Raw genomic sequence first — 14,660 nt, 5'->3', positions numbered from 1 at the left:
GTATTTAGCGTTTCGAAAACGTAATCGATTGATTTTCACTAAATACTTGTTAAGCTGTAATAGTAAATTAATTTCAAATATAAAAGTGAGAAATGCAAGGTTATGATGTTAATAATGGGATGCCGCATATATCTTTTGCAATAAGTCTGATATTTTTTTTATTTTTTTTAATATTATGAATTAATTAATTTATCATTTATATGGTATTATTTTTTAATAAATGTTTCCTATGTTTGACTTTTATTTTAAATTCCAAGTCATAAAATTGTCTGTTATGACCAAACAATTCGAGCTCTGCCAACTTCATGCCATTGTTCGAACGTGTCTTCGGTGAACGGTTAAGCCGGCGTCTTTGTTGCGTGATTTCTTTTATTCTAACTTACGCCGTCTTTCCCAAACTCTCGAACGTTTCCGAAGTATATGTTCGACAACTCAGACGCTTCTCTATAATGGAGAACAAGAATTATTCTAAGGGTAACGTTTTGACTTCGCCCATCAAGAGAGAAGTTTTGAGGGATTTGATTAATTTGGTGAGTTTTTATTTGTCTTTTTACGCTTACTCGTTCGTTGATTATCTATCAAGCGCACCCTTATCGCGTCGTTTTGATTCGTTCTACGATTTACAACGTTCGGTTTGTTGATGTTTATTTCGCCGCTGACAGAACGCGTCCGACCGTTGAGTTTGAATTTGAACGTTGCGTCAGTGGTACGTCATCTTTTAAATAGCGCATGAAGTCTCATCATTAGCTCAACGGCCATAGTGGTTTTTCAATGCATCCTATTTCTTTTGTTCTTCTTTAATAACATTTAAAATTAATTTATGTTCATTAATTCGAAGTTAGTTATATTCTGCAGCCAGGAAAAAATCAAGCTAGCGCAATAGGATCGCCACAATACTTGCACCAAACTACGCCTCTATAGCTCCATTTATTTACGCACGAAAAATGATTGTCAAAAACTTTTTTGAACAAACCTCGTATATATTATATAATATTTCATACTATAATATGTCAAACCCAGCCGCTGCTAAGAGGTGTAAATTGTTGTTGTTTGTTGTGTGAAAACAACGCCACTACAAAACCCATAGCTTGTCGCTAATCTTGTTCTTGATATCCTGAATTATAACTAGAAGAATAATTGTTATATTTTTCTGCGCACGTGTAAAATGAAAGAGTAATAAAAACAACTAGTTGGTCCATTTCTATAGGTAGTTTTTTGACTTTCATAATATTATATTAAACAATGAAAATCATAAATTTGAATGTTTAAAATATATTTGATTTATTATATTCAATAATAATGTATTTTTCTTCATAAATACTGCTATGTTAAAAAAATACTCTTTTTAATACATATTTTTTTTATTCTCACAAAAACATTTTAAAAATAAAAATGTTTTATAAAATCAATATTGGCTAATTTTAAGAAATACACGAAAAAAATTGGGGGGAGAGGGTGTAAGTTCAGCGCTCTGGTACTTATTTTTTTTAGCACTACACCACTGATGGCAATGCTTATATTTGAAGTAGAATAATGATTTTGCATTTTTTCATGTTAATTAAAGGTGTTATTTTACCTAAAAGAAAATCTAAATCTGAGAATGTAAATAATATTTGCGCACACATGTTTGCACAATTGTTTGCGACAGCTGACCGGCTGTACAATTGTTTCGCCGTTCGCCGACAGGCGTCTCCGTCCGTCCCCTTGCGGTTTTGCACGATCAATTTTATCGAAGACTGCGACGTCGTTCGTTACTATACAGTTGAACCATCAGAAGAAAGCTAGTATTCATCGTCCATCATACTTCGTCCGCTTCGACTGTCAGTATTGATTTTCGATAAAAAGCTAGCGCTCCGCCCCCTCGGGGGCATGTAGGTAGGTACTTATTGACGTTAGCACACCAACGCACCCCGGAGTAACATAACCAACCCCTAACCCCTAAATTGCCTAAATTATCTATTTTGGGAATCGCGATAGGACGGGAAAAATTCATACGATAAACACATGATTTTGTTTAATCGATTTTCATATTATTAATGGTTTCATTTATGATAGTAATGTACGTATCACAGTTTAGAAAGTTCGAAATAAGGACGTTTCAAGTTATATTTGAAGGTTATATAAAGTTCAGTATGTATTTAATAGAATCAGCGTTTGTTACGTATTGTTTCAATGTATTGTATACTGATAAACGTTCCGTTATCGCTACTGCAGGTTAAATTGTGGTATATGCGAAATTTAATTAACTATGCGCCGCTATTATGACTTTTGGACTTCTTTTATATTTTGGAGACATGGCAATTGGTCATTATTGGCATTGTGACAATTCTCAGTTTGGCTCTTTCATGTTCAATTGCCTCGTTTTTTAAGATTTATATTTGCCTTTGCTTTGTCAAGTGTCACTTCTGTAATACATTATTTGTCACTCTCCAAAGGTATATCATATTATAAAACGAGACATTGTGTTCAAATAAATTCAATTTTCATTTGTAATTTTATAAATAAAAGCAATCAATGATGATTTAGTATGCATTTCAAAGATCTAAAATGTATGTTTATTCAATTTAATTTGGTCCTTTTGCTCTTCATTTTTATAACAATATTTAGTTAGTTCTACAAACGTACATTACTTACAATAATTAATCATTAACTTACATTGATTTGTCATATTAAAAATGTAAATTTTACTGCAACTTACATGAGATAAACCGGCATTAACCTTTTGGGCGCGTTAATCAAAAATAAATATTAAATTGTTTTTTACCCCGTTACTGTGTTTAAATGTACTAATTTTTTTAATTTTTATTTATTTGAAATTATATTTTATGTTTATTTACCAACAGAAGTTTTTTTCTTAAAAATCATAAATCAAGAGATAAAAAATCAATTGGGCGACTTTAGTCGATTTGTGCGTTCAAAGGGCTAACACATAATGTCCGGTGGTCCAACATGTGTGCCATGGATGGTGGTCCAACCATTAAAGCCCGATGGCTCACATGTCTGTCATGCATGCGCCAACAGTCGTTTTTTTTAGGTGATTATTGTGTGTTTATTAGTTTGTTTTACGTACAACTCAAAAACAAATCTTAAATTTAGAGCCATTATTTCAAAAGCTGTGGCGATTTTACAAAAAAGTTAAACTAGAAAGGTTGTATTTTACTGGAACAGATAAACATTGCAGTAATTTTAAAAATTAGTTGTAATAACTAAGTTACAGTAGACTCCCAGATAACAATGTAGATAGGGAGCGTGTACTCGGGGATTAGAAAATACATACATTTCAACAAAAAAACGTTAAAATTGTTTTTTGCGGAAAAAAATATTTATTGTCACTAACTTACACAATTTTTTGCAATATGTAGTTCGTGTTTATGAGGAGTAGAAGCGTGGTTTTCAGAAGTCTATTGTAATGCAAAATGTGTAAGTTTTATACCAAAAAAATAAGGCTAGATATTATTTGCTAGTGGCGGTGCGTAAAGGCTTAATATTGTATACAAATAGTTCGAATTCGACAATTACTATATTTTTTATAGTTATACTTTATCTATCTATATGGCTGTATCTCATCAGTTATAGTAAATTCCAATGTTTTGATAGATGTTTTCAGTTGCTTTTATTAATAAGTCTTAATAGTAATAGTTTTTTTATCCAATATCGACGTTTATTTTATTTCCAATTTCATTTTTGTTAACTACTTTCAATAGGATAATAACTAATTATTGAAAATACGTTAACACAATATACCTACTTTGCCCAAACGCTTATAAGAAAAATATATTTTAAGCGTATTTCCTATTACCCATTTTACTTTCATATTTTTGCCTAGTATTGGTCAATTAAGTGTTTCAATTATGTAAAAAATTTTGTTGTCGCCGTCGCGTATTGTATTACGCGTTTAGTTGACTTATGTATACATAGTGACCAGATTTGATATAATAGTTTGAAGTGCGGGATAAATGAAAAAAAATGGCACAAATTAAATGATCAGAATTTAAATCAACTTTGGGTCAGAATAAAAATGAAATCTCGGTCAGAATTTTATCAAAAACCTATTCTGGTATAATATTCTGGGTCAGAATAAATGTCAAATGGTTAGAATAAAAATTTCAATCGGTCAGAATAAAAATATAGGTTGAATAGGTGTGAATTAAAAAAATATTATTAACTTTCAATGAATCTATTTAATTGTATGTTAGACGCAGAAGTATTCAGAGCGACGAACGAAGCAGGAATAATGACAGGGCGGCGTCGGAGAGTACGTTTGGCTTGTTGTGTTGTCATCTGCCAATGTTGCGAGCCCAACCAAATAAGTTGGCCCTAAAACACTAATAATGATAATGAACTGCCGACATGCGAATGACATATAAAGCAGTAGTAACGATTTTCAGCGTTACAGTGATAACAGCACTATACTATAACACTATTGCTAACTGAAAAAAATGATTCTGATCATCTGTCAAAATAGTTCTTACCATTTATTACAAATTCTGACCAATCCAATTTAAATTCTAACCATTTAATATAAATTCTGATCACAACTGTAGTTTTCACTAGCGTATTTATTTACTCGCAACTTCTTCAACCGTACCGCCACTGCTAGAAGTTATATTTCTAACGAGAAGAGTCAAATACAGATTTTTTTTCCCTTCAAGAAGTCATATTTTTTTCTATTCGAGAAGTCATGTCAAATATCATATTTTTTTGTTTGTAGCCTTCATAAATGTTTTAGCTATTTTTTTAAAATAAACCAGATGTCACTATTACTAGACGACATAAAATTTTGCGAAAAGTACTTTCATATTAAAAATATTTCATCGATTTTCTAACTGGTATGATATTATTTCGTATAAAATTTCTTCGTGGGTGTTGAAATTAATAATATACATATTTTAATATGTATTTCAATCGCGTGTGCGTTTTTTATTCTCAACACATTCCGTATTTTTCTAATGTGTTCCTAATGTATGCGCAATTTTGGTCTAGTGTCAGGACATTTGCATTTTCACATATCAAACCAAACCTAACAAGGCTTGGTGTCGTACCCATTCGAATATATATGACATCCGCGAGTGCAATGTTTGAATATTTCATGTCTCACTTCCGGTTTCGCTAATTAATCATGACACAATGGGCTCTCATTGTCCTTGTGTTTTTGAATGCTAGATAAGCACTATGCGCGGCATCGTTTTAACCCATTGTTCGATCTTGACGGCATAATTGATCTGAAATCTTGTTGGTTGCAAAGTGCAAGTTCGTTGCCTTTTTCGTTGCAGTGTATCGAACTGCATGCAGTTGCACGCAAATCTGCTGCTTTTATTTGCGTTCGTTCGTTCTTGCAACGGTCGTTAAAGGGTAAAAGCTTTTGCACGACTCGACGAGTTGCAGACGGTTTAAATCGTCAGAAAGTTTGAGAATTCTTACACACAAATTGAGAAGCATCGTGCCCAAAGAAAGGTGTGGTGGGTCTCTAATCGTCGACGAGTCGAACTAATTGCAATGTAATTGGTGAAGTAATAATGGTTGAACCGCTTTTAGTGGGCAGCTTTTTGTTATTGAACATTTAAAATTCTTACAATTAATTATAATAATAAAAATATCTGTATGTTACTTACCAGGGAGTTATGTACTTGTGATCACTTTTGGTAGTTGGCCAAATTAAATTATTTGTCAAATGTTTACTCAGTTATTTTTGTAGACAAAAGTATTTTTTGCTGGTCCAATATTGGCAACGAATGTTGTGTAAATTAAACATTTTAATCTATAACACAAATTTATTATAGCCTTTCTATGATGTATTCTAGAGTAAGAAGAATATATACATCATTCCCGATAACATCTCTTAACGCTGAGATAAAATCATTAAATAGTTTTCGTATCGTTGCCATGGTAGTGTTTAATGGGATTGTTTTGTAAAATATAGTGCAGTATAGCCATGGCCTAAATATATTATATTCATCGTAAAGGATGAGTGTTGATTTTCATACAAAGCGTCGTCCTAAACGCTCGACTTATCTTCCATCCAGTTTTTAATCAGGTCTAAAACAACAGGTTGTAATGCGATATTACACGTTTTATTTTCATGACCTAAGTACTGTTACTGTTTCTTAATCCCACACAGGAAGACTCCAAGTATGCTGATTTTTTTTTTAAAATATTTACGCCCTCGGACCAACAAAAAAAAACGGCTTCCGTTACTCTCTCCAAAAGGCATTCGTCGTTGAGATTCTTTGCGTGTTTTTCTTCTTTTTACATCCAGCGACACACTCGACTCTTCTCCTACCGAGTGCAGGTTTAATATTCTATATCTAATTGATAAATCGCTTGTGCGATCACGACGTTGGGTTTCCTGAGCCAGTGATGGATGGTCGTCAAGATTCTTCTCTTTGTCCCTGGCTACCCCAGCCTAATAGTCTTTGAATAGTGAGAATTGCTCGGTGTGGACGTAAATTAACCGAGGACGTAAATAGTGCTTACACGCATCGTCCTCCCATTCGTTACTCGCTGTCGCGATCAGATAAATCATGCTTCTGATGATGACTACTATAATTATAAATCCTCCTCTCGCGTTTTGGGATATGGGGTTCTGCTCACTGTCTTCTCGTTTTCCTTACGTCTCCACTCGGTCTGGCGTATCGTTGCGATTTCACGCTCGCTTTATTGTGATCTGTTTTTTGGTTAACGTCTTGGACTTGAACGGTAATCGGTTATTCGCCGTTTCGCAACCCAGTAAAAACTTTAGCGACTTTCAGGTGAGCTATGTGCAAAAACTGTATGGCGTGACTCAAACGCTTACGGGTAATATTATATAAATCGTTGCCGTGTTTTTTTTTTGTGTTATGGATATACTTTGCAAGCTCAATCAATCGGCCTCTTGATTTGCCTTTAGTCAGGAACTCTCAATCATATATTAGGGGTTGTATAATTTTGTTTGATTACTTCAATCGATAGTTTTATATGTCTAATCGTTTTCAAGAGCGTTTAATACATTTTGATATTGTCCTATTTTCATGAATGAATGAAATAGGACAATGACCAAATTTGTGAAGACTGGATGTAATAAAACAAAATGTTTCAATGGCGGAACTTCAAAATTTCTCTTCCAAAAAAAATATTAAATCAATATCATAAAAAAACTAAATCAAATTTATAATATACATAATACATACTATGTATATTATTATTACATATAATATTCCGTAATTTTTGTACTAATTGTTTTTTTTAATTGAAAAATATGTATGTTTTAATATAGAATATTTGGCTAATATTTTTGAATATTTTATTCAATTTAGCATATTATTTAAAGAAAAATATCATCCTCAATTCGGCCGCGTAGTAAAAATAGTTTTGTAGTTTTTCTCGATTATTACTATAATATGTTCAATTTGTTCGTAAGAGCAATGATAAATATCTTTCATTATTACACAATTATTGATACTTACTTCTAAAAGTATTATTTTACAAATTTTCTTCGCTTGTCTTCAATGTTGGTCTGATTTTTTCCTTAGACGCCATTTCCATTGCTTCAACATACAGTTATTAAATACAGTAGACCCCCCAATAACACGGTAAATTGGGAACGTACTATTTGGATGCCCGCTACTTTATGTGTGAACGAGTCAAAGGGAGGATATTTCTCCACACGCGTCTGATTCGTATGTACGTGTTGCAAAAAAATGTATGAGTGTTTTCTAGTCCCCCAACTACACGCACTCAAATAGCACGTCCCCAATTTACCGTGTTATTGGGGGTTCTACTGTACACATATGATATATGCAATCAGAAAATCATTACTATTCAAATTTTTATGCCACAGTTGTTTCACACATAACAGTTCATATTTTATATATTTTTTTTACTTTTTATAAAATTTGGTCTTATTCTCGTTTTTCGTGTCTATTTATGATGGTTGAAATATATTGCAGGCTACATATACACGTGCCACCTGTAGTAATACGAATGATAAATGTTAACAATTTATGTTTTCAGAATATTTCATTTACATATCTATTGTTTATGTAAAAGTACATCATTATTATTTTTTCTTAAACGCTTTCACCCAGTAGCATTGTCGTGCGTTTTATAATTGTACATTTATATATATGGAATTTTTCAATACAATCGAGCTCAGTTTAATTTGTGGTTGAAATTTTGTTCACGTATTTACACAACAGTCGACGATCGATTGTCGATGAAAGCTTTCGCGATTACGCAGATGTTACGAATTATTTTTGTATAAACATTTTATATTCGTTCCTTTGCCAACTGTGCAGTAGACTAAATCGGACAGATTGTTCGCTCTCGCGTCTCGTTTCGTTCTCTGTATAGAAAACGCAATTGGTTAGAGTTTTTATCTCCGCAAATTGTGGCACTAAACGGCTCCAATTGGAGTTAATTGTGGCAGGCCCTGTCTGTATCTGTGGATGCAAAATTATTGCCCGATCGAAATTACGTATTAAATTATACCAATTACAGACGATGGGTGGTGTTCTCGTTGACTTTTTTTTATTGTGGTGGTATTATACGATTGATCGCCATGATGCGATATGATTGTTATTGTATGTGGCATGTGAGGTAATTATCAGATGAGCTCGGGTGGTTCGAAATACGCTACTGGCTTTAATTACGTCAATATATAATTGTATAAATGATAATTCTGCTTGTATATGTATTAGTAGTATCAAAGATCCGGACTAGTCGTAATCTTTTCAGAGTTCATTACCTTTCGTTTTTTTTATCTGATCGCTGACCGCGCGTCAGCCTTTGGCTGCCCCTGCCCTATCATTATGTCACGTTCGTAATTTTTTAACACAAAAAACTACGATGCATCATCGCTTCGAATACATAGTCAGTCAGTCAGTCAGTCGCGTTTGGCACTTCATTGTTTGTGTCCGTTGCGTCGCGACGCCTCTTGTATCGTCCGTCGTCGTCTCCGCAGGACGAACGCGATTCAGTCATAGTCGAACATGTGACAAGAACGGCAGGATCCGATCCTCGGGAGCCAGTCGAAACCGACGCTGTGGCCGCGTATCGAAAATTTGGGAGCGCTCCCTATCGACGCGAATCTAGCGCAGAATTAATTGCCACTTCCCATATAAGACTACAGCGCGTAAACCTTGACCGCTCACTGTTAATAATAACACTCAGTTCTTGAATTTATCATAGTATGATGGTGACATTGTGTTGTTATTTACGTTATTTTCGCATGTGTAAATTGTGCCAAAATTGAGACGTTAATGTGCATCTCGTCCGTGCGTGCTCATCAAGCAGTATGGGATCGTCGATGGCCAAGGTAATTTAGTAGTAAAAACGAAAGTATTTTCTGTTAATTTTAGATCAAAATGCAAAAGTGAAATGCGTAGGTGTGTAGAAGAAGCGCGTTGGAACTGTTTCAATAATCGATTTGCGTTGTTTCATTGTTTCATTACGCGTGCGAAAAAGAAGCGTCACTTCTTTTTCAATTTATAGGTTAAGGCTTATTTATTCTTAAATTGAATGGCTTGAGATATGTTTTACAATTATTAAGTTGTTATTATTTTTCTATTCTATCGATCGTTTTGAAAGGTCTACCATGATTGTGCAAGTTTATGTGCTAACACTCATGACTGCAATAATGTTTACAACTTATTCAAATCCAGTTTTAAACCATTTAGGTAGTTATAGAAAAGATAGTTAAAAATAAACATACGTATGTATGTTATGGCACTGTTTAACGGCTAAGCTACTTAGTTTTCAAATATTATAGTAAGCTCTTTAGGTGGATGTTATTACTGCTTCAGTATTCATACATCTTCTTGCGTGCTATTTTATTTTTGCCCTAATTACAAAAATCAGTTTTAAATTTTAGGGTGAGCAATATGATGGTTTTTCAATAGTCTTGCAAATATTTGTATCATAAATAACATTTTTTAGAGAATAAATACACTTTGTATTTTAGTAAAGCGATGATTATTGTCTTAATTTATACATAATGTACATGTTCCTTAAAAAAATAATCAGAGAATAAATAAAAGTACTTAAATTACTTACGAAATATTTATTATCCTAAATATGTATGAACTGTGTGTTGTTGTATTTTGTAAAAACAGCCAGTAAGCTATTATATAGTACATATATAGATTTCCAACCAATATAGTTTTTTATATATAAATTTGTACATGCATATGTAGACATTTATAAACAAAAATTACTATCAGAAAAGTTCATACCATAATAATAAAATATTTTATTGAGGCTAATTTCTCTCGTTACGCACATTTCGTTAATCGTGTTTAGAAGTTGATCCAACTTCAGTTTCCAAACTTTTAAAAAATAAACATTTTAGGATATCTTAGGATTTTTTTATTATTAATCGAACATTTGATGTGTTTCATTAATTTTGAAAAATTCAAATCAATTGAACGGCAGACGATTCTTTCGATGCAATTTTTATGAATTTTTCGTACATTTCTCTCTTAGCCTAACCCCACAAAAAGAAAATCTAACGGCATTAAATCGCATGAAATTGGCCACCAAAACGTGAAATAATCCGACCTGGAAACTTTTCACGAAAAACATTTAACGTTGCACCCGATGTGTTAAATCAAAGTCAAAATCTTCGATTTCGTGCCAAAAATAATCGGGTATCATGCGCATATAGCGCTCGCCATTGACTGTTACATTCCGACCTTCATCGTTTTTAAGAAAAACACTAAATATGCCTAAATTCTTCGCTGTCTCTGGGCTTCAGTTCTTGTGGCATCTAATGTTTATAATCTAAAGTCCAGATGCAAAATGCGCCAATAGGAGCCATAAGAAAAACCCAAAAGCTGCGAACGCCGACGAATCGACAATTCCTGGTCTACGGCCATAGTTCCATTTGCAGCAGCAATATTCTCAACTGATATTTTTTCACTACGTTGCGAATCATTCCATCAGTAGGACGATGAAATTGACCATAATATTCTCGTAAATTTCGAAATTGTTATATCTGTAGAATAGTTTTGACGCGTTGAGCGGTGTTTAAGCGATCCATTTCGTAAATGCGTTTTTCAAATATCATTTGGCACTTTTAACACGCGTGATTATTGACAACTGTCTGATTTATAATGCTGCCAATATAGGAAACTCGTTGTTTGAAATATTTTTGTTTGTTACAAAAATCTAATAATTATTTTCGAAAAGTTTTATATGAATTAATTGAATGTAAAACTAGCTATTCAAATCAAATTATGAAAAAAATTGGTATAGATATTTCATTCCGTATGTCAAACTTCGTCTTTATGGTTTTTCACAATCTTGATCTGGGACGTTTCTTTTCACACCGATGCAAAAATAACTACTTATTGGTTTTGTATCCTAAATTCCTTATTTTATTTGCGCAGCGAATCTGTAAAATATCTTTCCACTAATTAGGCATATCGTCGTGGCATTGAGCGCATGTTATTTTTAACGTTGATTCCAAGTAAAACGTTTAAGTATAAATATATAACAATTTATCTTGCAGCATTCTTGTGAATATATTTTTATTATAAAGCCATTGCTCAAGATCTATTTTCACGGACTGATTGTATTGACGTATGCGCAATCGAAAGTATAATATCTAATGCAGTTTCATAACGATAAATAAACACGAAGTACGCCTGAATGCAGTTTATTTCATCTTCCGTTTTTAGAAGCTCATAATGTTTACCGAGATGCTAACATCATTGCCAGAACGCGGAAGTTTAGTTTGGTTTAATGCACGCCGCCGTGTATTGAAATCGTTCTTCGATCCAAATGCTTTTAGGTGCTGAAACATGAGCTTCTTCGTTTTTGTATTTGCTTCAGAAGGACAATTTCTGCTTCCTGTGGCGTCCGTCTTTGATTTAGTGCTATAGCGCGTTAAAAATAACTGAAAAGATGTTCGAGTTGCTCTTGCCGAAATCATCGGTGAGGTTAACCACCCTGACTTTTCCCCTTTTGCGGAGACGCAAATTATTTGCGTTACATGAAACGGATACATTATGTGTCTTATGTCGGATTGTGTGCTTTTCTGTAGAAGTTCGAGTCTCCGTTTGTTCTTTCGCTGTGAGAACTACATTCACTTTGTAATAATAACAAATAAAATAAAATAGTTTACTGAGAATTGATATTTCACGATCTTAATAAATATATTTAATTAGAGACCTTGGTGGTTTTATGTTTATTTTCATATTTCAGTATGATTTGGTCATATTCATCGATATTTGAGATTATTGGTTTAATGTGTTTTTAACCACAACCGAATTTTACTGATATTAAATATGCATTACTTCAAGTATGAACATATTATGTAGAGAGGATAATCAGGGGCTTTATTTATTGATATTATTTTTATTAATTAATGAAATGCATAAAATGTTCGATTAATATTTTTTTTCGAAGATATCCATAAATTTGTGTTTTTTTAAAAAAAATACGTATTATCAGACTAAAAATACGTATTATCATCTATTGTTTGATAATTAGGTCTTTTTAGATTAAATTGTGAAACATGCATAATAAATATATTTAATCTTTGAAGATTTTCAATGATCTAATCTAATATCTTATCAAATCGAGTTTATTTCACATACACATGATTAATGTACGCGAAAACAACATTCTTATTAACATAATACAATTCTGATTAGCTTATTTATGTTACATAAATTTGGCATATGATAAAGAATATTTTTTCAATTTATGTTCCGAGTGGTAGAGCATGTTGTAATTTGTGAATTAGCTTTCATAAATGGCTATGACTATGCACGTTTCTTCCGCGCATCTGAAGTTACGCATTTATTTGATCGATCATCAAACTTTGATGTTTTATCTGGATCGGGAGAGCAATTTCGTTGCGCCACTTATGATGATTATGATAAACGCATGCAGAACGATCGCATCACGCAATGATATCGCTTTCAAAGACATAATTAATTGTCGCATGTTAACGCTCGTATTTTTTTATGTTCTCGCAATAAAAAAGATACTTTCTTTCCGCGGCTCGTCTTTGTTTTAGATTAAAGCGACACGTCTGCACCACATACTTGAATTATCGATTGCTAAAATTAGAATTACATCGTGCGACCTCTTCGCGCTTGATCTGAACTTACTGGTTAACTGGTATTGCTATAAAATTTACACTGAAAAAGAATACCGCGGCAAGCTCGTATCTCTCCCATAGAAGTAGACTTCCATTTTCGGTCGGTATGTATTTTTCACGATTCGCAATTGTCGCCCGTATTAGGATTTGCGGTTTGCTTAGTGGAGCTATCGACCTCGAAAGGAGCAAAAACTCACCTTCTGCTCAATAACTCTTAACACCGCACGTGACGATTCTTTTTTTTATTTTCATCTCGTTGTGGCAGAAATGCAAAGTCGATGCATACCGTTCCTCGCTCCATTTACCCTTATTTCCCCGTCGTCTCTGGATTCCGCCAGGACATTTCGTTGTTCGCGTTGAGAGGCGTGCGAGTGCACACGTCCCGCCATCGGCAAGTCTTTGTCGCAAATTTGGAAGAAAATTATTTTGGTACTGCCAAGATTCCGACAGTTGCTCAGCTATCGATGGGCGGAGAGGAAATCGAATCGATCGAATGTCGCTGGGTCTGAAGACGCGGCAAGATGAAGAGCAACACCAAGAAGATCGTCACGGGTCTGGTGTTCTCTGGAACACTCATGTGGAACATGCAAGTCAACGGCGTGTCGATCAGGAAGGTTCCCAGCTGCAAGGTGATTTGTGTTAACAGTGGTGAATATTGATCAAAATTTAGTTTGTTGTGTAAACAGTGGGTGTTGGTGTTTGTTTGTTTATTATTTATTTATAAAGTGTGAAGTTTGGTAGCTAAGTTTCCAACCGCTTTTATTTTACGATTTGGAAGACGCTCGCTAGATGGCATCTCGTTAGTTTTGCTCTCGTTGAATGAGTTTATGAATTAAACTTTATAGCTTTCTAATACCAATTTATGATGACGAACTTAAAAAACTGGCTTTATTTATTTGATTCGGTATTACTATTTTTGCTGTGAGAAATCAAGTTTGAATTTAGATGTTCGTTATGGAATGTCACATACGATTTTGATCGAAAGTTGTTACTATAAACACGTGATTTTATACTCTTATAAAAATGTATACTACGAGGCTCTGTAATACTGTTTGCGGAGTGGGGAAGTGGGTAAATCAATCAAAATTGTATATTTCAATATTTACTCATCAATGCGCTTCATAGAAAATTGGAGCCAATATATTATAATACAACTACAATTACCTTCTAGCTCTGTTTCCCCCCGAAAGCTTCTTTTAATCGACGTACATATTAGTACAGTATTATTTGTATATGTTTAATATAATATGTGTATTATCAATGAAAATATATTTTCACTGGCATTTCAGTGAAATCGTATCGGAATACATTTTCACCGGTAGATTTAAAGGTTGATCCAATTTCAGTTTCCAACCTTTTTTTTTAAGTTTTGAACGTTGCATCCGATGTGTACCTTCCACATCAATATTTTCGATTTCGTGTCTAAAATAATCGAATCATGCGCCTATAGCGCCTATCATTGACTGTTACAGTCCGACTTTCATCGTTTTCAAAAAAGTAAGGCCCAATGACGCAGCCTGACCACGATATGCACCAAACAGTCATTTTTTGCGCATATAATGGTCTCGTAATTCAT

At 33.6% G+C, this 14,660-nt stretch overlaps 1 protein-coding gene across 14 annotated transcripts in view; it reads left to right on the top strand.

Moving 5' to 3' along the window:
• Positions 1-310: 310 nt before the first annotated feature.
• Positions 311-14,660, top strand: part of LOC148231974 (uncharacterized) — a 48,597-nt gene continuing 34,247 nt past the window's right edge. For 4 of the 14 annotated variants that reach the window (XM_088193130.1, XM_088193117.1, XM_088193125.1 and 1 more), the window contains exon 1: positions 8,863-9,292. In XM_088193130.1, coding sequence (XP_088049256.1) covers positions 9,272-9,292 — 21 coding nt within the window. In that variant the 5' untranslated portion in view covers positions 8,863-9,271. Of the gene's footprint in view, positions 531-1,688; positions 1,876-8,862; positions 9,293-12,148; positions 13,714-14,660 lie in introns of those variants that run through there. The other 10 variants (XM_088193121.1, XM_088193108.1, XM_088193107.1 and 7 more) reach the window with 6 other exon arrangements.

This window comes from Plectrocnemia conspersa, unplaced genomic scaffold, assembly GCF_051122295.1.
Source record: "Plectrocnemia conspersa isolate PC_06_02 unplaced genomic scaffold, ASM5112229v1 ptg000009l, whole genome shotgun sequence".
NCBI lineage: Eukaryota > Metazoa > Arthropoda > Insecta > Trichoptera > Polycentropodidae > Plectrocnemia > Plectrocnemia conspersa.
The sequence above is the reverse complement of the archived record's forward strand: the minus strand, read 5'-3'. Positions and strand labels throughout refer to the sequence as shown.